At 44.4% G+C, this 24,771-nt stretch overlaps 14 protein-coding genes and 1 non-coding gene across 15 annotated transcripts; 9 read left to right on the forward strand and 6 right to left on the reverse strand. All coding sequences in view use genetic code 12, as the record gives it.

The window, feature by feature from the left end:
• Positions 1-346: 346 nt before the first annotated feature.
• On the forward strand, positions 347-2,233 carry FOB63_000263 (uncharacterized protein; the record flags this gene model as incomplete). The annotated part of the gene is made up of 1 exon (XM_002619056.2): positions 347-2,233. One exon carries the CDS (start codon positions 347-349, stop codon positions 2,231-2,233), a length of 1,887 nt encoding a protein of 628 aa, XP_002619102.2.
• Positions 2,234-2,488: 255 nt separating this feature from the next.
• FOB63_000264 (uncharacterized protein) lies at positions 2,489-3,520 on the forward strand (the record flags this gene model as incomplete). Its single annotated transcript, XM_002619057.2, has 1 exon — positions 2,489-3,520. One exon carries the CDS (start codon positions 2,489-2,491, stop codon positions 3,518-3,520), a length of 1,032 nt encoding a protein of 343 aa, XP_002619103.2.
• Positions 3,521-3,611: 91 nt separating this feature from the next.
• On the reverse strand, positions 3,612-4,049 carry SPC2 (signal peptidase complex subunit; the record flags this gene model as incomplete). Its single annotated transcript, XM_066102260.1, has 1 exon — positions 3,612-4,049. One exon carries the CDS (start codon positions 4,047-4,049, stop codon positions 3,612-3,614), a length of 438 nt encoding a protein of 145 aa, XP_065958531.1.
• A 350-nt stretch (positions 4,050-4,399) lies between these two features.
• Positions 4,400-6,211, reverse strand: FOB63_000266 (uncharacterized protein; the record flags this gene model as incomplete). The annotated part of the gene is made up of 1 exon (XM_002619058.2): positions 4,400-6,211. One exon carries the CDS (start codon positions 6,209-6,211, stop codon positions 4,400-4,402), a length of 1,812 nt encoding a protein of 603 aa, XP_002619104.2.
• Positions 6,212-7,303: 1,092 nt separating this feature from the next.
• FOB63_000267 (putative zinc metalloprotease) lies at positions 7,304-9,745 on the forward strand (the record flags this gene model as incomplete). Its single annotated transcript, XM_002619059.2, has 1 exon — positions 7,304-9,745. The coding sequence occupies one exon, from the start codon at positions 7,304-7,306 to the stop codon at positions 9,743-9,745; it is 2,442 nt and encodes an 813-aa protein (XP_002619105.2).
• A 169-nt stretch (positions 9,746-9,914) lies between these two features.
• Positions 9,915-9,998, forward strand: FOB63_005490. The gene has a single exon. It is a non-coding gene; the product is annotated as a tRNA-Tyr (tRNA).
• Positions 9,999-10,036: 38 nt separating this feature from the next.
• FOB63_000268 (gamma-glutamylcyclotransferase) lies at positions 10,037-10,915 on the reverse strand (the record flags this gene model as incomplete). The annotated part of the gene is made up of 1 exon (XM_002619060.2): positions 10,037-10,915. One exon carries the CDS (start codon positions 10,913-10,915, stop codon positions 10,037-10,039), a length of 879 nt encoding a protein of 292 aa, XP_002619106.2.
• Positions 10,916-11,561: 646 nt separating this feature from the next.
• Positions 11,562-13,823, forward strand: CNH1 (Cnh1p; the record flags this gene model as incomplete). Its single annotated transcript, XM_002619061.2, has 1 exon — positions 11,562-13,823. The coding sequence occupies one exon, from the start codon at positions 11,562-11,564 to the stop codon at positions 13,821-13,823; it is 2,262 nt and encodes a 753-aa protein (XP_002619107.2).
• A 154-nt stretch (positions 13,824-13,977) lies between these two features.
• Positions 13,978-15,270, reverse strand: CAR2 (ornithine-oxo-acid transaminase; the record flags this gene model as incomplete). Its single annotated transcript, XM_002619062.2, has 1 exon — positions 13,978-15,270. The coding sequence occupies one exon, from the start codon at positions 15,268-15,270 to the stop codon at positions 13,978-13,980; it is 1,293 nt and encodes a 430-aa protein (XP_002619108.2).
• A 776-nt stretch (positions 15,271-16,046) lies between these two features.
• Positions 16,047-18,513, forward strand: FOB63_000271 (Ribonucleotide reductase inhibitor family protein; the record flags this gene model as incomplete). The annotated part of the gene is made up of 2 exons (XM_002619064.2): positions 16,047-16,427; positions 16,495-18,513. 2 exons carry the CDS (start codon positions 16,047-16,049, stop codon positions 18,511-18,513), a joined length of 2,400 nt encoding a protein of 799 aa, XP_002619110.2.
• Positions 18,514-18,565: 52 nt separating this feature from the next.
• FOB63_000272 (uncharacterized protein) lies at positions 18,566-19,528 on the forward strand (the record flags this gene model as incomplete). Its single annotated transcript, XM_002619065.2, has 1 exon — positions 18,566-19,528. The coding sequence occupies one exon, from the start codon at positions 18,566-18,568 to the stop codon at positions 19,526-19,528; it is 963 nt and encodes a 320-aa protein (XP_002619111.2).
• A 52-nt stretch (positions 19,529-19,580) lies between these two features.
• MET15 (bifunctional cysteine synthase/O-acetylhomoserine aminocarboxypropyltransferase) lies at positions 19,581-20,900 on the reverse strand (the record flags this gene model as incomplete). The annotated part of the gene is made up of 1 exon (XM_002619066.1): positions 19,581-20,900. The coding sequence occupies one exon, from the start codon at positions 20,898-20,900 to the stop codon at positions 19,581-19,583; it is 1,320 nt and encodes a 439-aa protein (XP_002619112.1).
• Positions 20,901-21,586: 686 nt separating this feature from the next.
• Positions 21,587-22,462, forward strand: FOB63_000274 (uncharacterized protein; the record flags this gene model as incomplete). The annotated part of the gene is made up of 1 exon (XM_002619067.2): positions 21,587-22,462. The coding sequence occupies one exon, from the start codon at positions 21,587-21,589 to the stop codon at positions 22,460-22,462; it is 876 nt and encodes a 291-aa protein (XP_002619113.2).
• Positions 22,463-22,550: 88 nt separating this feature from the next.
• SUB2 (ATP-dependent RNA helicase) lies at positions 22,551-24,073 on the reverse strand (the record flags this gene model as incomplete). The annotated part of the gene is made up of 2 exons (XM_002619068.2): positions 22,551-23,629; positions 23,854-24,073. The coding sequence occupies 2 exons, from the start codon at positions 24,071-24,073 to the stop codon at positions 22,551-22,553; spliced, it is 1,299 nt and encodes a 432-aa protein (XP_002619114.2).
• Positions 24,074-24,167: 94 nt separating this feature from the next.
• On the forward strand, positions 24,168-24,737 carry FOB63_000276 (uncharacterized protein; the record flags this gene model as incomplete). The annotated part of the gene is made up of 1 exon (XM_002619069.2): positions 24,168-24,737. The coding sequence occupies one exon, from the start codon at positions 24,168-24,170 to the stop codon at positions 24,735-24,737; it is 570 nt and encodes a 189-aa protein (XP_002619115.2).
• Between the last annotated feature and the right edge of the window lie 34 nt (positions 24,738-24,771).

Consider the following 24,771-nt stretch of genomic DNA (forward strand, 5'->3'; position numbering starts at 1 on the left):
TGGATGATACTAAAAGAATGTAAATAGAGTGAAAAGAAGAACTATTAAGATTGCATGGAGATCTAATCATTAGATAGCGCTACCAATGTGGGCAAGTTTTCAAATACGTCTAAACACCTAGAACACCAAAGGAAATGGTCTCATTGGAGAATCCACTCATATAGTAGTCTGAGATTGATGCGATGAGAGAAAGTTTATTAAGGCTGAATCGCATATCATGGCTCAAGAATTTCTCCGATGTAAGCTGAATCTCTGTTAAATTCGAACATATGATTTTGCATTTTTCAAGCATGTCTGACAGCTTCAGCTCATTTCGCAGTGTAAAGCAAATGGTAGTATTTGTCTGATGAGCGCGAAAAGCATCTCTACATACTCATCTCCAGCCAATAGACAAAAAACCATAGTCATCCAAAGCATGGCCACAGCACCAACTTTGTCTACGCCTCAGGACGAGTCGGTATTTTATGCCAAGGTAGCTGTTTCAAAACCACGCCGTCGCAGTAATATTGCCCAATACTATAGTCTCGATGAGCTTGCGGATGCAGTTAAGAAATATAAAAGAATCACGCTTCAATTCCCCGATGAGTTGGTAGGAGACTCTGCTGCAGTGGCATATGAGTTGCAATCACGTTTGGACAAGGCAAGTGCTCTACTAGAAAAAGAGGATCCAGAAGCTGGAAATGGCCAAACGGCCCTGCAAAATGAGAACGATAAGACAGCAGAAACCAAAGAAACCTCCGAATGCAGAGGTGATGTGGACCCAGCAGCAAAAACCCCAAAACAACAGTGCTCGTCAAGCCCTTGTTCGACCGGCAACAACTCATGTGCTTGCTCTGCTTCCTGTTCAAGCTCCTGTTCAAATTCAGATGCCAAAACATCTTCCCAGGTGTGGATCTTGGCCGACACATCCTACTCTCCGTGCTGTGTGGATGAAGTGGCGGCACAGCATGTTCTGGCGGATGTTGTGGTACATTTTGGTGACGCTTGCTTGAATCCTGTAGCGTCACTTGCGGCCGTATATGTTTTTGGTCGGCCCCACATCGACTTGGACTTGCTTGTCACTCGACTCAGGGAAAAGTACACGCCAGATTCGCAACTTGTTCTCATGGCCGACACGCCTCATACGCCGCTTTTGCACGAGCTTCAGGCTCTTGTGCCAGAGCTCAACACTACAGTGGCTGATATCTACATTCAGGATAAGCTGTCCGTAGTAGGATACAAGCCACGAGTGGTCCAGGAAGATGATTTGAGGACACTTAACCGGGTATTCCCTGGAATCTCAGACGAAGCCGAATTGCAAAATTACGACTTGTTCCACATTTCTGAACCCAAGGCGCCACGCATGCTCCAACTCACCACCAAGTTTCAATCTGTCACCACAGTCGATGCTGAGACTGGAGATTTCTCGCTGAACCCAGCACCTGCTCTTGCTCGCAGATACCGCTACATGCATATGGCCCGTTCTGCAGCTACGGTAGGGCTTCTTGTGAATACCTTGTCGTTGGCACATACTCGTACACTCATGAATAGTTTGGCAAGGCAACTTCGGGAAGCAGGAAAAAAACATTATCTTTTTGTCGTCGGTAAGCCAAACGTGGCTAAGTTGGCCAACTTTGACGCTGTGGACATGTGGTGTGTTTTGGGCTGTGACCACCAGGGCATCATTTTGGACGAAACACGCGAGTACTTCAAGCCGATTGTGACGCCGTATGAACTTGTGCTTGCCTTGAGTGATGAGTTTACATGGACAGGCCAATGGGTTACAGATTTCCAACAGGTGTTGACTCTTTTGAAGGATGAGAATGAAGACAATAACCAAGAAGGTAACAGCAATAACAACATGAACGACGAAAGCGATGGAGATGATGAGCCAGAGTTCGACTCCGTCACTGGTCGCTATGTTAGTGCCCGCCCATTGAGACGCCTTCGTCATCTACAGATTGAGCAGGAAGCTGAAGAAGCCCCAGATTCAAATACGGCTCAGCAAAATGGCTCTAGCGAATCTGGCGCATCAAATGGGAAAAACCCATCCAACCAGTTGGTCAAAAAACTCTCTTCTGTCGTGGCAGTACGTGGAACATATTCCACTTCTGCGGCTCATCTTCAGACCAGAGAATGGACAGGCTTGGGCAGTGACTGGACCCAGGATGAGGACGATGAGGGCGCAGAAGTCGAGGAGGGTCGCAGCGGTATAGCACGTGGCTATGATTTTGATAGAGAAAACCGTCATTAGACATGGAGTAATGGGGAGAGATGCATGATGTATATAAGAGAGGAAATGAGGAATAGGACCTAATAGATTGAGCACCAAGAAACGTCCACATGTATTAGGCTAAAAGTTAAGATAAAGAATGCACGTGCAGATGTATTTACAAACTATACAGGGCCATGCGCATCGAATTAGTTGTTCTGGAGCATGTCTGGTGAAAATTGAGTATTCGAGATACTATGCGGCATGAAAAACTCCACCTGATCGCGCACCTTCAACATGGTCTGGTCTGTGGACACTTTATTTCTTGGGATCCAGAAGCATCGTGGCTACGTGTACCTCTTATTCTTCCTCCTATGGTATGTTTTCTTTTCTCAAAGGTACGGACTCCTGCTAACCAACAGCATCTATTCACGTTTCCACTGGGTATGGGTATACTCGTACTTGACCGTGTTTCTTGTTGAAGCATTTTCGCTCATCAACTATGCGTTTCGAACACCAGTGAGCTGGAACCTGCTTTCGGAATCAGATGTTGCCGTTGTGACAGGAGGCTCTAACGGCTTGGGGTTGGCTCTTGTGAAAAGTCTACTTTTCGATTACAAAGTTGCCAGGATTTACATCATAGACATAAAGCCGCCTGATTTTCTGTTCGATAAGCGCGTGGAGTTCTGTCATTGCGATATAGCAGATATTGGCAAATTGAATCATGTGCTCTCCACCATTCAGAAAGAACTTGCCAAAGAGAGCAGGCACATTTCTATTCTCGTTAATAACGCTGGGGTCCGTGCTAGTGGCCTGCTTCTTGCAATGGACAGTACACAGATTTCTCGAGTATTCGACGTGAACACTTTTTCACCCATTGCAGTGCTCAGGACTGTGCTTTCACATCATTTGCATCATTTTCCACACCGTACTCTTTCCGTTGTCAATGTGTCATCAATACTTGGGGTGTTTGGTCCAAAGAACCTTCTGGTTTATTCCGCTTCTAAGGCGGCCATGATCCAGATCCACGAATGCCTTCGGGAGGAACTCCGCCCCCATAAGAATATCCGAATGTTATTGGTCATGCCCGGCCAGCTAACCACAGATATGTTCAAGGATATTTCTCCAAGCAGGCTCTTCTTGGCTCCTCTAATCAACCACACATGGCTTGCGGCTAAAATAGCAGCTCGTGTGAACCGGGGCGAGGAGGGTGTTTTGTGTGAGCCATTGTATGCTAATTTTTTGCCTATGGCGAAATCATTGCCCTTGCTACTTCAATATTGGTGCCGAAAATTCTCTCAAATGGACGACAAAGTGCCAGATACATAACATTACACGCATTACCTTACAGGTATAGTCTAGATGTATTACAGAATACTCTCGTCTTTCAACTTGTATATGTATACCTTATTGCTGATCTCTACTGCTCCTTTTTCTCCACCAAACCTGAAACAAGGTTGCTAAACTCTTGGCGGTTTAAGTAGCCAAACTCGTCGAAGAACTTGTTGAATGCAAGTGCGCCTGAATTTGCTCCATCTCTTTTATCGTCCAAGACGATCTTCACGTTGTAGATCGGGTCGTACTTTGTGCACCACGTGTGGACGGTGATTTTCTGGTTGGATTTGTTGTATCCGACGTAGGTTGTGTTTTTAAGGTTAGGGTGGGAGTTGAGATAGTACATCACCAAAGAAACTAGCCCATACAATGCAATAAGACCGGCCACAACGTAGTATGTCTCGTTGAAGGAAAACTTCTTGTCGATGTAAAACAAAAGAGCTGCAATTGCCACAGTCACATAGCCCAAGGCTAACTTGATATCGCTAAAAGTGAACGATTGTTCGTAACCCAAAGACTCCATCACTTGGGGAAGAGCTTCATCGGAAGTAAGTTTCAATTCCGATACAGAACTAAAGTATGTTAGAAGTGAGCTGGATGGACAATGTAATGAAACACATACTTTAAGTTGGTCTTTTTCTCCGAAGGCATGGTTACTTGGCAGTGTTCGAATATCGTGTTCACAATATGCGCGCGCAGTAGTTTCCTTCACTTTGGTTTATTCCGTCTGAGCGAAAGCAGGCAGTAACTGATTCAATTTTTACTTCACTCGTATATCTTTGAAAGGCGCAAATAAATAAGAGAAAAGCTACACCAACGTCTGCCAAATTATTTCGTTATGTATTTACGTGTTAGATATTGTCCTTCTATGCTCTACGACCAAGCAGAGCCTGAAGAAAGAAGTACTATTTTCTTTTTCTTCTTCTTTTTTCCCGGTCCTGATTGTGCTTCAAGCCTCTCCATCTCCTCTCTTGCCTTTCGAATCATCTCCTCTGCATCCCAATCATTATTATCATCTCCATTAATGTCCTTTACTTCCCCTCTGGGAATAGTCGTACCCCAAACTGTTTTCTCCATAGCAACTGACGGCTTTTCTGACTCTGGCAGATGTGCATCTGTTTTGGGCTCATTGGACAACACGGGTAAATCTGCGTAGTCCGAAATTGTCAAATTACTGAACGAACTGCTTGCCCAATTTTCACTCTCACCTCCATTCTCGAGTCCGTGGTTTTCACGATTAATGAATTCCCGGATGCTCTTTTCTCCCTCGCTGATGGCCTTTCTTTTATTCAACTCCTCCGTACGCAGCTTTTTGAGCGAGATCTTACTTCTTTTGAAAAGATCATTCTTAAACGTTGCCCACGTTTCTTCAGTAATGTACTCATTATTCTTCCAGTTGCATTCAATGAATCCAATCGTAGTACCTTGTGGCAAATGAGACAAATATTTATACTTGGTTGATGCGGTTTCAGCAGTCAACTCTTCGTACCGGATGCTCTCCACTTTCACAATCACCGAATTGGGAAGCTGAGTATAGTCCTGATTATAGCTTGACTTTATCACTTTAACGTCTAAAGGTGAAAGCACGTACGTGGTTGAAGACTTGAACCCTGTTTGGTAGTAGTAGTATGTGCTTTGTGAGTGTGTACTTGACTCCTTCGGCTCCGTCTGTTCTTTGGGCAAATCTTGGGAAAAAGCTTCCGTCCATTTTGCGATATCTTCATCAATGTTCTTCAATGCAAGCTGGAGAAGTTTACCATCACTTTGATAAAGTTCCCTATCCTCATTATCAGCCAAAATCATTTGTTTTTTCTCCTCTTCGTACATCGACAACAAGTAGCTTAAATCTCCTTTGAAAAATCTCAGATACTGGCTCAAGTCCGGATTAGTTTGGTTCGCCCATGGAAACAAGTCTATGGCTTGCCTATAAGACTCGAAATGACGAGGTAAAGGCACAATGCTGTCTGATGAGCGAGACATTAACGTGAGTACGATTTCATCTTTTGGTTTTGGAATTTCAAACCGCTCATCAATATTGTCCACTTGAACGGGTTTCACATCATGCTTTCTTATTATTGACCCACATAAGGGACAATCATTGTACTTCTCCACGATGACTTTACTCTCACGCTTTTTGTGCACAGGCACCTCACTTTCCAATAATGACAAGAGACAAGTGAGGCACAAGATGTGGCCACACGAAGTAATCATTCGAGGGGCAACCAAATCCTCGGAAAGACATATGGGACAGGCATTTCCTTTGGGCACGATAATTCTCAAAATATCTTGTGTATCAACAGGAATATTCGGGTCGATCTGTTGAGGCTTATAAGATTTGCGATAGTCAACAACAAACTTGTAGTTAACATTGATGAAACGCATTCCATGCAAGTAGAGTTTCTGCCGTCTGTTCTTTGGGTTACCTGGATTCCGTCTGTTCCGTTGATATTGCTGGTTTTGGTGAAACTCGGGCAGATCGCGATACAGCTGGAAATCCAACAAATGATTGATTGATATCTGATTTTTTCTAGAAGTAGCATTAAATTTCTTGTTCTGTTTGATATGGTTATCGATATTATCAGAGTATCCACCATTCAAGGACTTGTAATCGTTAGTCTGTTTCGTTTTTTTTGGGGCATGCGCCGACGCTTTGGTTGCCGGGCCTGTTTTATCGGAATTGCTCATTGTAATGTGAGCAATAAACGCATATTGGGACTGATTTACAATCAATCGGAGTAGAAAACAAATTTATCAGTCGGTTTCTCTTTAACTTCAAAAGAAGCTAATAGCGACTAAAGCTGAAGAAAGAAGGACTATATAAACGTGCTGTGTTATATACAGGTGTTGCCATGTGTGGGCTTCCCCCGGTAGAATCAAATAAAGGTGAATGCAAATGAAGAAAAAAAAAAAAAAAATCTACCTCCAGTCTGACTACTATCTGGTTTTGCCCTATAATTTACTTTAAACTGTTCCCCTAAATGCGGATTGTCTTGTGTGAGACACCATGCTACGTCTGAACTAATATGTTTGTCGACCTATCAGTTCGCCGGTATGGTCTTACATTGAAGGCCGAAGTATATTACAGTGTAGTGTTAGTTCGTAGACATATAGCACGGGTGTAAAAACCGAACTATCAACTCCGCACCGAAAGTCATGGTAAAAGTGGTTCAAAACAGGCATGGCACATTACCATTAACAAGGTTGCCAATTCCAGTCTGGTTCTGGCAGACAACTGACCATTCACAAGAAAATCGTTAGGCCACTTGTGTCTACTCTTTGACTTACATGTTGATATGTTAGGTAGACCATTCATAGTAACCATGTTCGTACAGGACGACCCCTTATGATGCAAACTGATAAGCCTCAACTTCACCCCCATGAAACATCGTAGACGGACTAACGACGCAGTCTAGATTGGATACAAACCTCTGTTGTGTCAGTATGAAGACATGGAGCTAATAAGCTTACTTCTCAATACACACCTCTTCAACCTAACACTGCAAGATAAGCATGAAACGCTCAATCCAAGCCATCCCGAAACAAACCCATCCCCATCTCAAATGTAAGTAATTTTCAGCGAATAGCTCTGATCTTCCCGCTAAAGACGGTTTGTGGCTCACAAAACACTAAGACAATGGTTCAAGGCAGTGCTTGGTCACGTGTACATGACCCTAAATACATAGCTCTCGCGTATCGCCTCAGGACACCCAAGCATCCTGCTACCTATTCGCTTCTTTCTAGTTTGTATTCTGGAGACATATTAGGCTGCATTTGAAAATGAGTCAATATCGTCGTCTTTCAGGCTCCATGCCAGCATTTCCGCCGGCCTATGATGACTCGGAGGCGCAGTCTGAACTACCCCGAACGAGTGCGCCAGTGGAGCAGTTTGAAATCGACGAGGATGAAGTATTTGAGCCGATGAAACGTGACGGCTTCTTGCATCGAGCGGTTTTTGCGACTAAGCGTTGTGTTTTCACTTTCCGAGATCGGGTTGTTGGGCCTTTATCGCAGATTATGGATCCTCTATACGAGGGCTACAACTACTTCCACTCCAAGTATGAACTGTCGGTAATGAGGATTGGCAACCCCTTGGTGGTCAAAAGATTACTCTATGTTCTTGTTGTTGTAGCAGGCATGTATTTGCTTACGCAAAACGAGAACAACGATGGCATCAGTGGCTCTAGCTCCGACGCATTTTCCTCTGGTAAGTTCTACGACTTGGAAAAGTTGGCCACAACTCTCAAGGCGTACATCGAGCCTAGATCTTTGGAGGAGAACATCGAGTATCTTTCCTCCATGCCGCATGTGGCTGGAACCACAGGGGATTTAGCCTTGGCAAAGTATGTCGAGAGCTATTTTTCCAATAACGGCCTTCAAGTCCCAGAATTACAAGAACTCGAGAGTTTTTTGAACTATCCAAAGGCGGAAGGTACATACTTGAAGTTGGCTGACGACTCGTTTGCTGCTACCCTTTATGAGGGCAATTCTAATGAACAGATGCACATGCTCGCTTTCAACCCGAACTCTCCAAACTCACAGGGTGAAATCGAAGCACCTTTCGTTTACGCCAATCATGGCGATCCACAAGACTTACAGAAACTTACAGATGCTCGTATTATGGTAGAGAATGCTGTTCTCGTTGTGAAGTATGGTGGCGACACACCAGAACCCAACAAAGTTCTTGCTGCTGCTCGCTTGAAGGCGAAAGCTGTGGTATTCATCACGCCTCAGTTTGATATTGGGGGGAAGCCACAGGATGACGTTATTGAAAAAATAAATGTGGGATTGACTCGCGTGAGCACTGGTGATGTTCTCACACCTGGATACTCTGCGCAGAGGAACGCCGTTGGCAAGCTTTCATGGGAGAATTCTTTAACGACAGCAAAAATCCCAACCCTTCCAATTTCATGGAAAGATGGGAAAGCTTTGGTGGCAGTTTTGAATGGAACAGGCCATGACTTTGGCGATGGATGGTATTCGGGAAAGTTGGAGAAAAAGTTGAAACTTAGCGTCCAAAACGAAGAAAGATCTACACATCTGCTTTGGAACGTGTATGGCTATATTCCTGGCAGGGAACAAGCAGATAAGGGTGTGATTTTCGGTGCACCTCGTGATTCCGCCTGTTTCGGTGCTTCTACTGCTGCTAGCGGAACCGCTGCATTGTTGGAGCTCGTCAAGATATTCACGTCTTTGCAAAGAAGATACGACTGGTCACCTTCGCGGCCGATCTACTTTATTTCATTCGATGCTACAGAATACAACTTGGCAGGCTCAGCAGAATGGGTAAAAATGAGACAAAAGGAGTTGATGAAGGGAGCTTATGCATATATTGATCTTAATGACCTTGCCTCTGGGGATGTCTTGTCTGTGAAAGCAAACCCATTAATGCACGACCTCGTCAAGGAAGAGTTACTGAAGGTTGAATTATTGGAAAGTCAAAAGGGGAAGAACATGAAGACATTGTTCGACCTTTACAAATCGCAGAATGGCGGTAATGACCGCATTTCAAACAACATGTTGGAAAACAAGAACTACTTACCCTTTATCAATATGTTGAATATGCCTTCTATGGAGATTGGCTTTAGGGGAGAAACTTTCCCAAAACATTCGTGCGCTAATTCCTTTAAGAACTTTGAAAAGCAAACAGCTTCATCCATGAATTTGCATGCCCAGGTTGTGGAGTTGCTTGGAAGAATTGGATTGAACTTAGCAGAAAATCCGATCATTCCGTTTGATTTTTCAGTTCTTGCCGATCGTTTGATGGATTACAGTTTAGACTTGGAGAAATACGCAAAGGCGCAATCAGATTCCAAGCTCAACCACTTGGAGTATACGAAATTGCGTGAAGCCATTCATTTGCTTAAAGGGTATGCGAATCGTGTTAACGAATTTCGCCATGACAGAAATGAATTTGTTGCAGGAACCTCTTCTTTAGAGCCTGCTGTCTTGTCAGCTGCAAGAAGAAACTTGAATGTAAAAATGACAGAAATCAGTTCAGCTTTCCTCATTCCATCACAAGGAGCCTCCCGTGCTGGATATCTCAATCTGCTTTTTGGATTGCCTTTCAATGCACCCGAGCATGATGATGACTCGTTTGAATGGAATACTTTTCCATTTGTCAGAGATGGTATTGCAGAAAATGACCACAAGAAGGCGCAGTTCGAGATGGAACGGGTCGCCCAATTGTTGGAGATTGCATCACAATACTTCAATGATTGATTGCATTGCATCGGGAAGTGAGATAAGTTGTACTATCGCATATAGGCTGGTTATTTCTATATAGTGGGATAAATGGAAGATTAAATTGATATTTTGTAAACGCCTCTTATAGGTTGAAGTATGTTAAAAACTAATAATATTCATGCACAAAATCTTTGCATATAAGCTCCTCTCGGTGGCCAAGCTGGCTAAGGCGCGAGACTGTAATGGATTTGTAATCTTGAGATCGGGTGTTCGACTCACCCCCGGGAGACTTTTTTTTTTTCTCCTTGGAATGAATGTTTCATCTATCTACATACTGTTTTGTGCCAATCTAGTGAGATCCTCCAAGTAGTAGTCTCTGGATCTGCTGAGGCTGTCCAAATTACGAACCGCCTCGGTGAGATTACATAAGTACTCTAGGTTCGGCCCGCTCTCGCCTCTACTGTTTTTGATGATGCTTGCCGTCTTCTCGATCTCCTCTGGTCCGACAAAAGACTCATTGTCGATAGTGCCAATGTATATCATGGACTCGATGAGCAAGTCGCCCGCTTCATTGCGAGGGACTTTCTGTAGTACTTTTTCGGCCTCAGGCGAAGCGTCAACACTGTGGATATTGAAGAACACTTTATGCGTGGAGTAGCCATCCTGCTCTCTGACGTCTAGATACTCTTTCATTTCCTGGACGTGCTCCGGCAGAATATAATAGGCCACGCCCCATACTTTCAACTGGCTATGCTTCAAAGAAGAAATGCGTTTTGGTTGGTCTTTAATGGCCTCATTGAGCAGAAGATCACACACGGATTGCGTAGCAAGGTCTGCTTCTTCATGGGCCGCATTAAGTTCGTACATGTGCAACGTATCGTGGAACTTTTCGTCCGCCTGGAGGTCTTCTAACGAAACTAGAGTGACCACTCTACCTGGGTTCTGTGGGGTGCCTCTGTGGTCGGAAGACGACTGCCAGAATCTCCGGATGAAGCCAGATAATGTTCCGGTGACACGGAAAGAATAGAGCGGAGGCGGCTTGAAAATGAGAGAGCCGTATCCGATAATCCACATACCTTCGTTATCATTGCTGGTGTGAGACATTGCTAGTGTCTTTTCTTTTTCGGCTCCACTATATCCACCGCACGCTTTTCTCGAAAGCGTTGGATCCTTCGGTTCCGTTCTCATCTGCAGTCTTGTCATCATCTATTTCTGGACACCAGATGAGCCGTTACTTCCCTCGTCTTTCAGTAGTTTCTGTCGCTTTTTTCTTTGAAGTTTTGGTGTTTATGAGGGCATGGCGCCTCGAATTCCTCATATGCTGTCAGAGCTTTGGAAATTTTTTGAATCCATCTGTCAATAGTCCATGCCAAGACTAATCTACATTTGCACCTGCACCTGGGCTAAAGATGCGGCTTGTTATCGAACCTACTATTACCGTACAGCAAGCCCTGCTTGTACTCGACTTTGCTGCATCTTTTTCCTTAGCATTTTTTTCTCCGGTTCCATGCCGACATCATTATGTGGGAACAGCTAGAGGTATGTTGTCCATCCCTACGCCTATCTGAACATGCTACTAACTCGCTCCTAGATAGAAAAAGCGCACATTGCCTACGCTTGTATAGGCATTTTCTCGACGCTCTTCTCGCTAGCGTCTCTTTTTGTCAAGGAACAACTCTATATTGGTGAAGCTACTGTGGCAACGCTTGCGGGCTTGATCCTAGGTCCCCACTGTCTCGACTGGTTCAATCCGCTATCATGGGGTAACTCCGACCATATCACTTTGGAGATTTGTCGCATAGTCTTGTGTATCCAAATTGTTGCTGTGGCGGTAGAACTTCCTCGGAAGTACATGAAGAAACACTGGGTTTCAGTCACCATCCTCCTATTCCCTGTGATGACTTGCGGTTGGTTGATTGTGGGTCTTTTCATTTGGATCCTCATCCCCCATTTCAACTTCCCCTCATCCCTACTTGTTTCTGCCTGCGTCACTGCCACAGATCCAGTCTTAGCTGCTGCTGTTGTTGGTAAAGGCAAGTTTGCCGAAAGAGTTCCAGGTCACTTGAGAAACTTGTTGACTGCTGAATCGGGTTGCAACGATGGAATGGCTTTCCCGTTCATCTATTTGTCGTTGAATTTGATCACCCATAGCGGAAATGCTCGTGAAATTGTCAAGGAATGGTTTACGCTCACAATCTTGTGGGAGTGTTTGTTTGGTGTGGTTTTGGGTGTTTTCTTGGGCTACACTCTTCGAAAAGCCGTGGCCTTTGCTGAGAAGAAGGGTTTGATTGACAGAGAATCCTTCTTAGCCCTTTTTGTGTTTTTGGCATTTAACTCGGCGGGTATTGGATCTATGTTGGGTGTTGATGATCTCTTGGTTTCCTTTGCTGCCGGTACTGCTTTTGGATGGAATGGTGACTTTGCTAGGAAAACCGAGGAATCGCACGTGTCGACAGTCATTGACTTGTTATTGAACTTGTCCTTCTTCGTTTACTTTGGAGCCATTGTTCCTTGGCCTGACTTTAATAACTCGGAGATCGGTCTTGATGTATGGCGACTTATCATCCTTGCGGTTGTAATTATCTTCTTGAGAAGAATTCCTGCTGTTCTTGCGCTCAAGCCTTTCACTCCAGATATCAAGTCCTGGAGAGAGGCATTGTTTTGTGGTCATTTTGGACCTATTGGGGTTGGTGCCATATTCGCCGCTATCTTGGCGAGAGCCGACCTCGAAAAACATTACACACATGAAGAAACACCATTGAGAAAAGTTCCAGATAAGTCATTCCCTCATTACCAGCTCATTGCTTCTATCTGGCCAATCATTTGCTTTGTGGTGATAACTTCTATTGTCGTTCATGGCTCATCTGTTGCTGTGCTTACTCTCGGTAAGAGGTTGAACAGAATGGCCATCACAATGTCCTTTTCTGTTACAAATACCCAGGACCAGGGACCTTCTTGGATTTCTCGTTTGCAAAAGCTCGACAAGACTTCAACCTCATTTTCCTTGCATAGAATTGACACGACGACTGTCAGTGACAAAGACGAGCAGCTTTCCAGAACTAATACCGTCGAAACAAGTGGCGTCAAAGTGCGTCCAGCTGGAGGTGCAAAGAGAAAGAAGCGTGGAAAACGTAGCAAAAAATCTACAAAGCATGAGGAGATCGGACTGTCTCCGACCATCGAAAGGCAGCGTCCGCAAACTGAATTCCTTCAGCTCGGTAAAACTCCTTCTCGTCATCCACTGAACCTTGACAACGAAGACGAATCTCCTGGAAGCACCACCATTGCCAATTCTGAATTACAGACAACCAACGAGACTAAAGAAATACCCCCTGAAGCCCTTGAGGAAGTCAAGAAGAAAGTATCAGAGATCCAAAGAGAGGCTTCAGGCACGAGCCAAGTTCCTACTACCGTATATCAAGAAGGTCTGCGTGTGGTTGTGGAAGACCAAGACGGGGAGATCATTGATTCTGCTTCGCTAATTGATTACGATAAGGAGCGGCCAGATTTAGGACGTGGTGACGCACCTGATGGTCTGGATATGAGTATACATTCGATGGGCTCTCTCAGAAGGCACATGTCTGCATTCTCGGTTTTATCAGACACACTGAACGCTTCAGGTACGGAGTCTATGACAAGCAAACTCACTCGGACTCTCAGCTCTAATGTTAGAAAGGCCTTTGTCAAGAAGGATGGTAAAGGCAAAGGAAAGAAGTACTATGCACATCAAGTGGATAACTTGCTTCTTATTGAGAATGCTGATGGAGAGATTGTGAGGCGTTTCAGAGTCAACAAGCATGAATCGCTGCGTGCTCGGTCCCGCTCTATTGTTGGTAGGGCCTTGTCCTTGGTAGGTATCAAGACTCGCGACAGTGCCACTTCCGCAAGTGGCGCTCCATCAGGGCTGACGTCGGCTGTGGAACCAAGTGAAGTCAAAAACAAGCTTACTGTTCCTCCGACAGTGCATGAAGACCTGGACCGGCTGTATGGAGACAGTGAATCTGAATTTGAAACTGAAGATGACTTCTCCGAGACAGAAGTTGAGAAGAGGAGAAGATTGGCTGCATTGGGAGAGATCTCTGACGGGAGAGCCGAGAGTGATGAAGAAGAGTAAGCGGAAGGGGTACCCACTAATTAACATATTTATGCATTATCGACTTTCAAGCCATTTTACGGCTTCATTCAAGTAATATCCAGTTTTGAAAACCTGTTTCCCTATATGTATGTAGAATTAATTACTAGACTTACAATCAGTTCATCTGAACAACCTAGTGGTCTGCCTTGGCAGCAGTAGGCAACTTGATCAAACTCTTTTTGATGGCATCGACACCCTTCAACAAGTCCTCCTCCGAAATGACCAATGGCGGAGCCAATCTGATGATTTCGTCGTGTGTTGGCTTCGCCAAGACACCTTCATCCTTCATAAGCAAACAAAGGTCCCAGGCAGTTCTGCCATTAGCCTTTGACTCGTCAATGACGATAGCAGACAACAAACCCTTTCCTCTGACCTCAGAGATAATGCCATCGAACTCAGACTTCAACTCCTCCAACTTTGAGCGCAACAAGGAACCCAATCTTTCAGCACGCGAAACCAAGTCTTCGTCCTTCACAACTTGCAATGCTGCCATAGCCACCTTACAAGCCAATGGGTTTCCTCCATATGTAGAGCCGTGGGAGCCTGGGGTCAATGTCCACATGATGTCCTTAGAAGACAAGACAGCAGACACAGGATAGACACCACCGGAGATGGCCTTACCCAAAAGAACAATGTCAGGCTTGACGCCGGCGTAGTGCTCGTAGCACAACATCTTTCCTGTTCTGGCAATACCAGTTTGGATCTCGTCACAGATCAACAAAACATTGTGCTTTTTGCACAACTCTTGCACCTGGCTAAAGTATCCCTCTGGTGGAACAACAATACCAGCCTCACCTTGGATAGGCTCCAACAAAATAGCGGCGATCTTGTCTCCGGCATTAGCAAAAGCCTTTTGCACATCTTCGATAACACCGTATCTCAAGAGGGTACCCTTGGGCTCGCCTGGAATTTGTGGTCCGACACCGTTCAAGTATGGGCCAAAGTTGGTAGTAGCCTCTGGGTCAGTGGACATGGAAATGACACCCAAGGTTCTACCATGGAAGTTGTCCACTGCAGATAAGATAATGGCCTTGTCCTCGTCAATGCCTTTCTTGACATAGCCCCATCTTCTGGCCAACTTCAAGGCAGTTTCAACTGCTTCAGCTCCTGTGTTCATAGGCAAAACCATCTCGTAATTGAAGTACTCGGTCACGTACTTGGCATACTCACCGAAAACGTCAGACGAAAACGCTCTGGAGCACAAGGTTAACTTCGATGCCTGTTCGACCAAGGCCTCGATGATCTTTGGATGGCAGTGGCCCTGGTTCACTGCAGAGTATGCGGACAAAAAATCCAAGTACTCGTTTCCTTCAGGGTCCCATACGTGGGCACCTTTAGCCTTGTGGAAGACAACTGGCAATGGGTGGTAATTGCGGGCCGAGTATTGCTCCTCGTATTTTCTTGCTGTTTCAGATGAAAGACTCATGATTGCCGGGAATAATTGCGTACTCACTCTGGGTCCTCGTGGGGTATTTATAATTTTTCACTCTGGAGAACGTTCGCTTGACCTTGCCTATAGGTGACACGTGCGGCTTCTCTTGCCGTTTGCGGGCAAGCACGGTCGCCCACATTAATCGATAAAACCTGCATCTAATTTTGGAGCAAGTGTCCGCGAGGAGTGAGGGGGTTTGCACATCAATGTTTGGTCAGGTACATAAACTTAAAGCTTAGCATAGCCATAATACGTACACCATTACTGGAGACCACGTAGAACCAGACAAGAAGAGCAGAATCTTCAATAAGAGTGAAGATTAAAGTTTTCATCCATAAGCTTTGCATCTTCTTAAGTCCCCTCAACTTTTCTTTTTTGGGACTGTAAGTCAGTTCGGATTTCAGGGCTACTTCAGACTTTTCATGGGAAAATCAGAGTAGTGTGCAAAAAGCAAAAGGCCAATGTGGGTGAAAAAAATAGGAAAACATAGGTAAGAAAACTAAAAGAGTAGAATTGCTAGTGTTTAGACATTCTGAACCCACAGGAAGCATCTACAGAATTTTATTTGTTTTGTCAACACAGATGTGCCCATCTATTGGCGATGGCCTAAGAGAATACATACATTGGACCTGCATGCGGACATGGGTTTTGTCCTTTTAGGAAGGTAATTTGGCGCGCATCATACAACTCAGACTCTAGTCATTTTAGTTTCCAGTGTCCTTAAATTTAGCCCTTATTTCCATTTGTATTTATACTACGTATACCTCACGATGGAGCGCCAGAACAAAAGAATGATGACGCAGGCCATTCTGCCTCAGACCCAAGATCCTGAAACCGCTGTTTTATCCACGATCGGCATGCGCATCAGAAAAGCCGTTGCTGAAGGCTATTCTGTCCAAACCCCAGCGTCCTACAAACCAGATTCTGTCCCCGCATACTCCATTTCATTTGATGTTCCATCCAACAACCACCCTTCCACGATGAGAATACCTTTACCTAACGGAATGGCGCAACCACCTTCTTTAACTAACGCTGGCTCAACGTTCCAGTCAGGACTGAATGTCTCTGAATGGGGCCAGCAAATGAGTGTCATTTCTATCCCACACATGCCTAGTTCGGGTTCCAAGAGAAGATTCGACCAAGATGAAGACGTTACCATCAATCAACCTAGCTTGGAGGAGTACAACGCCAGGTACGGCCGTTTGAGTTTCAATGAAGACTTTTGAAAAGTCTCATGCTTTTAGTTCTTTGCCTTTTACATGCCTGATATCCGAGATTGCTGTTCGTAGTTTGATTATAGCCATACTTGAATGGTTCGATTTAATACACCTCGTAACCTTACTCTACCGTACGGATGACTCAGTTACCTTGAGCAAACTTAGTTATTCTCCGCTTTCTTTCATACTTGCCCATTTTAAACATGCCCACATTTATAGCTCAAAGTTTGATTGTGCCACCTTAAATGAAGGAACCGTTTACCTTCAGTCCTGCACTCACAATCTAAGCCCCATCTACAGCTACTTCCATCAGGAACCAAGGAACAAGCATTACTATCGCATCATGAAGCCATCGCTCCGCTGGCTTTCACTACGAAATATCAAGTATTACTTCACTCTTGTATTTCTGAATCTCACGCTCTCACAGCGTATTCTTCAATGGATGCGACTCGGATCATCTTTCCTCACGATTTGCTTGACGACTGCATTATTTATTTTCCGAAACGATCCTAAGCATGCTTATATTGCAAGAATCAACTGTGGTCGACTTAATGTTGGTCTGGGTCTTTTTCACTCTATCGGCTCAGCTATATCCGTGAGCAATCAAGATTTCCGGGCAAAGTTCTTAAAACCTTTAGGATCAAGTCTTACTGATGCTGAGGTCAATATATTGGCTGAATACACCAATAGCAAAATCGAAGATGCACCCCAGTACATAGACTTGGGAGAAAATGTTTGGTGCTACGGGACTTACGAAACCCAGAAGGATTACTGGGATTTGGACAATAAAAGTGCAAAGCCAAAAATAACAACCACATGCGAAGCCTACAACGACTTCAACCTTTTGGATATTAAAGGAATCCTTAGCTACAACCATCTCAGTGTTATCGTTGCATATGCTTTTCAATGGGATGGTGTGTCTGATGAGCAGTACGGCAAGGAAGTATCAATTCGCTTGAAGCAGTATCACGCACTGTCAATCATCATTGACGTTCAAATCTTTATCCAGATCTTGCTACTCAGTACAGGTGTATTTGTTTATGGAAACAGAGGCCATGCAAAGGACTTGCACAAGATTCCTAAAAGTACTCTTAATGTTGTTGCCATCGTTTCCATCTTGACAGCTTTGATTATTATAGCAAGCACTGTCATGGTGACATACTCAATGCAAGAAATGAAAGCTCGTGTTCATAAAAATTTGAGCAGTTATGGAATCAATATGACTTTGGGAAATCTATACTTCACATTTATTTGGCTCACATTTGGATTCACCATGCTTTGTACCCTCTCATGGGTTGTCCCACTTTGGTGTGCAAATCCTCCTGAGAACGTGTATTGGGAGGAAAGTACAGCTGACAATGCTAGTGGGAGATTACGTGTTACCGAAGAAGAACATTACACGATCAAACCATATCAATTTGACCGGTCAACTAAACAAAACAAAAAAGTTAAACGATCGGCCTCTAACTTCCTTGATGAATCATATGAAACAAGTCAAGAATTGACAAACTTGAGTGATTCTCTGGACACGGCCGAGAACACAGGCGATCTCTCCGAGCCAGAAATGTTTTATGGGCTTGAACTGAGCAGCAGAATCCACAGCCAACGTGAACTCCTTAAATTAGGGGAGAAAATGTCTTACCGGCCCCCTGTTAGGAAAATGAGCCGCAAGATACCAACCATGAATATTCCCCCTCAGGAAGAAACTCGCAAACTCCTCTATAGGGAGAATCCATTTTCAGGCCACCAGTATCCGAAGGCTCTTCCACAATCGGAAGATTTGTCCAGTACGGAGCCTAATAATCTGCTTTTGAGAAGCTCTTCCGGAGTTCGGACTAGGGTTTTGCTGGACAATGTTCCCCATCCAGATTCTTCTACAGCTGCAGCAGTGGAAAATCCTTTCTTGGAAGAAATGTCAATAAAGCTGCAAAAAAGACCCGTTTCCTTTGGCATGGCGTCTGTACTAAACGAAGAAGAGATGGACTATTTAGACCAGAACCATCTTGTTAATAGGTTGTGATGCAAGATGAGTGCGCAGCATTTCACTCATTTGCACAAACACATGATTGAACATGACCATGAACATTCTCAAAGAGGCACCACGAGAAGCCAAGCTGCACAGTTCCAGGAAAATAGCTCGATCAGTCAATGCAAACATTGTCGGTGCTTGGGTATTCTGGTTCATATTGTCCTCCTTAATTCTGTTGTGTATCCTTCCACGAGTATTTGGAACGTCCCTTTGGATGTCCCATATTGACCTCTATTTTAAACCATCCTCGGAATTGGAATGGACTAGAACGGTGGATGAGGGGCTTGAACTTTTTTCATTGTTCACCAACGATTTGGCAGGTACCAAACAAAGCCGCTCCCGCTCCAAATTTGCGTCCATTTCAACCAACATCTACACTTTTGATTTTGCTAGTTGGTGCCGGAAAAACTCGAACCAGAAATCTGTTGTCTGCTATAGAGGTGATGGAATGAATATAGTATCGGCTTTCGTTACAGATTTCGGGTCACAAGTTGCAGATATCGGGAATCTTGAAGACCCCCGCCTGTTTGGCCAATCACTCGCACAAACCTACAGAGACATAGTTAATGACTTGGACAGAATCTTTCACCAACCAAAAGAAAATAAAGGAACTCTAGATTTGGATATGGACAAGCTTAAAATAGTGCACAGGCTTCATGTATTTGAGAATATGGGCCGCACTTTAATGACATTAAGAATTGTTCATATTCTTCTCATGTGCATCGTATCATTGACTGTATGGACTCGAGAAATACTAGCAGTTAACAATGCGCCTGTGTTTTTCAAGTACAACATCTTCATGTGCTGGACCATATACGTTGTTTTAAATTCTTGCACCCTCTTATCGTTTTGCTTTTTTTCAAGCGAGACTGTGCTTATCACTCGCCTTAATGCGGCACTTACGAACCATGGAGTTCGTTTAGTGCAAGGCCCCGGGAACATATTGCTACTCGTGGAGACATTTGCGAGTCTCATCTTTTCCTTGGTTGTTGTCTTCAGCGACTAAATAAAATACACTAAGCATTGCATACTTCTTATTGAACAAGTAGCGACCATTCTCAAGCACCGTAAACCTTTTTGAACGATTGTTCAAAGTCAGCAATTATATCTTCAATATACTCAGTTCCAATGGAAAGTCTAATCATGTCCTTTGTGACACCTGAAGCAAGCTTTTCTTCGTGAGATAATTGTTGATGTGTTGTGAAGTATGGAGCAATAATAAGGGTCTTAGAGTCGCCGACGTTTGCCAAGTTCGAAGCAACTTCCAAATTGTCGACGAATTTGGCAGCAGCTTCTTGGAATGGATCATCGACTTGAGTTTCCAAATCCTTCACACCAAAGGTCAATGCTCCACCAAAGTATTCCTTGTGGTTAAAGTATTTCTTCGCCAATTCGTGGCTTTCGTGAGATGGCAAACCGACGTACGAAACCCACTTAACATAAGGAGACTTCTCTAAGTATTTTGCAAGTTTCATTGCATTGTCGGATTGTCTTTCGACACGCAAAGACAAAGTCTCCAAACCTTGGAGCAAAAGGAAACTGCCGAATGGGTTCAATGCTGGACCCAAGTCTCTCAACAACTCAATTCTAACATGGCCAATGTATGCCTGGTTGCCCAAAGCCTCATTCAAAACCAACCCGTGGTAACCTTCAGAAGGTTCAGAGAACTGAGGGTATTTTTGGGGATACTTAGCCCATGGGAAGTTTCCAGAGTCCACAATAACACCAGCAATTGTGGTACCATGGCCGCCGATCCACTTAGTGGCAGAGTGAACGACAATGTCCGCGCCAAGCTTGATTGGGTTGACCAAAAATCCACCAGCACCAAATGTGTTGTCCACGACAACAGGAATGCCATTTTCATGGGCAATTTTAACAATCTTTTCAAAGTCTGGCACATTGTACTTTGGGTTGCCCATGGATTCGAGGTAGATGGCCTTTGTCTTATCATCAATGAGCTTAGCAAAGTCCTCTGGCTTGTCGCCATTCACGAATCTGGACTCAATGCCCAATCTCTTGAAAGCGACCTTGAACTGGTTGTAAGTTCCACCGTACAAGTAAGACGTACTGATGACGTTGTCACCATTGTGAGCCAAACCGGCAATGGCTAAGAATTGGGCTGCCTGACCGGAAGAAACAGCCAAGGCACCAACACCTCCTTCCAAAGCGGCCATTCTCTTTTCAAAAACATCGTTGGTAGGGTTCATGATACGCGAGTAGATGTAGCCCGGGGTCTCCAAACCAAACAATTGGGCGCCGTGTTTAGAATCATTAAACACATAAGATGTGGTGGCATAGATTGGAGGAGCTCTAGCACCTACAGGTCTTTCGACTTCTTGGCCAGCGTGCAATTGAAGAGTGTCAAAGTGAGAAGGCATTGTTGGAATGTGCAGCAAAAGTGTCTGAAGGCAGAAATGTGGCCATTTTTATGTTATTGCAAAGTATCACGGGTCCCCAAATCCTTGTGTGCAACTGCACGTGAGTTGGGGTTATCGTGCATGCTCGTACATTCCTCGAATCGACACAACTCCACTACTAACAAATGCCGGATTCGGCCACAAAGGAAAGCGGGAGAAAAAAAAAAAAAAATAAAAAAACGAAGAATGAACTCATTTTGTAATACATCTCTGACTTAAAGCAATTTCCGCCATAAACAAGGGGCGAATGATTACTAAATTGACTCATAGTAATAAGACATTTGACGCGGAGCATAGGCGTACCCAATCGATTGAACTATTACTCACTCAATTCGAATAAATAACCGTATTGTCCAGCAAAACAGGACCAGAAACACAATCTCTTTGACAATGCAAATCACGTACAGTCGGTCAAAACTCGGCCTATTTCTACCACTCAAAGTCAATTGACGTTTTTTTTTGACCAGAACACTTCCAAACTGCGACATTCCGGCTTGCTTGTGTACATGTGTTAGCTGTATGTGCGAAAAGAGCGTCGTAAGACGTTTATTTTAATTAACCCTCATTTAGTTAAGCTACACGTCTAAATGTTACGCACCACACAACTAACTGCAGGTTAAGCTCATTACTAGATCACAACCTTCCAGATGTGTCTAAAACAGTGTACCGGTGTTACAAAAAAAGGAACACGGTGCTTGAAAAAAGTATCCAACGGCGAATTTTGCCATTATCACATTGGCCAGAAAGGAGCCACGTCTCCGTCTCGTGGCCCGCCTCTGCCGCTGAAATATAGCGTGTCTAATCTGCCCCAGAGACGGAATGTGTCTACCCTGCCCCAGAAATATAACTTTTCCCTGCCACTACGCTTCCCAAAGGTCGAGCCCAGTCTTAAACCAGGTTATATATACGTGTACACGTTGGCCGCTCTTTTGAGCAAAACCCAAGGCGGCGGATTTCTCAAAACACGCAATTTGCTGACGAACGCAAAACATAAAGATAAATGGGTTGACTTCAACGCCAAACGCCTGGACATTATGTTAGTCAAGGTCGGTATGACCACGCAAACCGTGTCCAAGCGGATTCTGCAATGGGAGAGCAAGTGCAACCACAAGATCGAATGTCTTTACCCCAACTCGCATAAATTTCAATCTTCGTCCTTCTTGCAGAGATTTGAGCGTCTCTCTTTAAATGGCCGCCACAAGGCGCCAGAATTTGCAACTTTCCAAGATGATGCCAAGGGATTCTTTGTCCCACGAGACGTCATGCGGGCAGAAACAGAAATTCATCATTTGCTCAAACTAAAATTTGGAAGAGGTGATGTTTATTGTACTGGATGTGTGGCCAAACTTCAGGAAGAGACAAAAGCAAAAGAGAAGCCCTTCAGCCTACGAACTTTGTTCAACAAAAAAGAGTTCATTGAAAGTGACTACAACGTGCATGTGGAGTGGTTCCCCATTCCGAAGAAGCAAATGATGGAGGTATATCGCATCATCGATTCCGTATGTCTAAAATACGCCCCATGACGGGGTTTTTAATTAGAAAAAACTTTTTAATTGTACACAAAAACACGCATAATGGCGCTACTTCCTCTTTCTTATCTCGAGAAAAGAATCAAGTGTTCATGTAGGTGGAAGGGTCGATACCTTCTTCTGGGAACTCTGTGACCTTCACGTCGAATCTCGATTGGATCTTTTCCAACACTTCCTCGTCCTCCTTGGTGGAAACAAAGGAAATGGCCAATCCCTTAGTACCAAATCTACCAGCTCTACCGACTCTGTGCAAGTATTGGTCAGCTTCACTTGGCAAGTCGTAGTTGATGGCCAAGTTGATTCTTTCAATATCAATACCTCTACCGAACACATCAGTCGAGACACAGATACGTTTGTTGAATTCCTTGAACGACTTGTATCTAGCAATTCTTTCCTCTTGTTTCATGCCCGAGTGGACAGCAATGGAAGGGAAGTTACAGGCACACAACAACTTGTTCAACTCGTTAGCTCTCTGGGTAGACTTGACGAAAATAATAACCTGGTTGAATTCCAAAGAGTCCAACAAGTCTGACAACTTTCTGTTCTTTTCCTTCTCAGACAACTTGAGGTAGTATTGTTGCAAACCGTGCAAAGTCAACTTGGCCTCATCGTCAACATAAATTTCCAATGGGCTTTGCATGAACTTCTTGCAGACTGGACGAATTTCCTGCGACAAGGTGGCAGAAAACATCATCACCTGCTTCTGGTGAGGGGTGTTTCTGAAGATGTCTTGGACATCTCTTCTCATGTCCAAGGACTCCAAGACCTTGTCACACTCGTCAATAACAAACGACTTAACGTTGCCCAAACGAATGCCCTTTTCTGCAACAAGCGCGTGCAATCTACCTGGAGTAGCCACGACAATGTGAGGACAAGTGTCTTTGTTCTTCAACTTCTCCAAGTCTCTAGCAATTGGGGTTCCTCCGTAGAAAACGTCAGTCTTGACGTCTGGCATATACTTGGAGAAACGAGCGTACTCGTTACGGATCTGGTAAGCCAATTCTCTGGTGTGACAGATCACCAAAGTGGAAATTTCACCTGGAACTGGGTCCAATTGTTGCAAAGTAGACAAGACAAAAACAGCAGTTTTACCCAAACCAGACTTGGCTTGGCACAAGACATCGGTACCCAAGATAGATTGTGGGATACACACCTGCTGGACTATAAAATGTTAGTTGATGAACGCGATTCGAGGCAAGACGACAGGAGCTTCACCGAGAAACAGCTGCTATTCTAATGATTGTCTGTTTTCCAGAAATAAAGAACAAGACGCAAAAGTGAAATTAACAGCACGTTTAAGTGCCCCAAGATTAATGGTTCGGCAACATGGGTTTCGAGGTTCATAGTCCCGTCGCTTGAGCTCGTTCATGGCAAGAGATACGAACCTTCAGATGGATGTTCAAAACCACAGTCTCCAATGGCTCTCAACAACTCTGGCTTCAAAAGGAAGTCTCTGAAACCAGTGGCGTGGATACCAACATAAGAGCCTTTCTTGTCAGCTTCCTTGCCAGCAGAAGCATCTTCGGCTGGAGCCGTCGAAGTTTGCACGGCGATTTCTTCCGAGTCAGAGTAGTCCAACAATTCTTCTTGGCCTTCGTGAGACATGGTGATGTGTGATTATTCGGTGTTAATATCCAGAAATATTGTTGATTTTTTCCAAACTGAATGGTGAGGTGTTGGAGAAAGTCGTGCGAGACCCATGCGCGAGGCGCACAGTTGCGAAATAGTCCTAGTAAAAGATTGCCAGTGGAGTCTTGGTCTCTCGAGTTGCTTTGTATCTTTTCCCTTTGAAACCATGATCGCCAGAAATCTTGCTAGAAACGTTCATGCTAGAGCTTTTTGCTCTAGAAACTTGTCTGCAGCCTCTCTTGTTGGTAAAGCCTTTACCACGTCTTTTGCTAGAACATTCTCTGTCAGAGCAAACCCGGTTGTGGTAGCGCCTCAAAATGTTGCCAAACGTTGCATTTCTGTCCGTCGGGCATCCAACTCGAGCCATGATGATGTTTCAGAAGATACCCTCAAGGCACAAGACTTGGTGAGCAAACTCCAGCTGCACCCAGAAATCCGCCAGTTGTTGCAAGAGTTCCAGGAATTGATTGTGACCAAGGGATTCAACCCAGAAAAACCTCCATCCTTTATGGAAATGATGAAGCTTTTCGCCCACAAAGATGTGTGCGATTTGGTTGCGAAGTTGAAAGTTAAATTAGACGAGGCAGGCATCAAGATCTCGCGCGACGACATGGGCCTGTTGATGAAGTTGTTCAAGTAACGACAAATGGTTGTATAGAAACTAGAAGTAGCAT

This window comes from Clavispora lusitaniae, assembly GCF_014636115.1.
Source record: "Clavispora lusitaniae strain FDAARGOS_655 chromosome Unknown tig00000003_pilon, whole genome shotgun sequence".
NCBI classification, from domain to species: domain Eukaryota; kingdom Fungi; phylum Ascomycota; class Pichiomycetes; order Serinales; family Metschnikowiaceae; genus Clavispora; species Clavispora lusitaniae.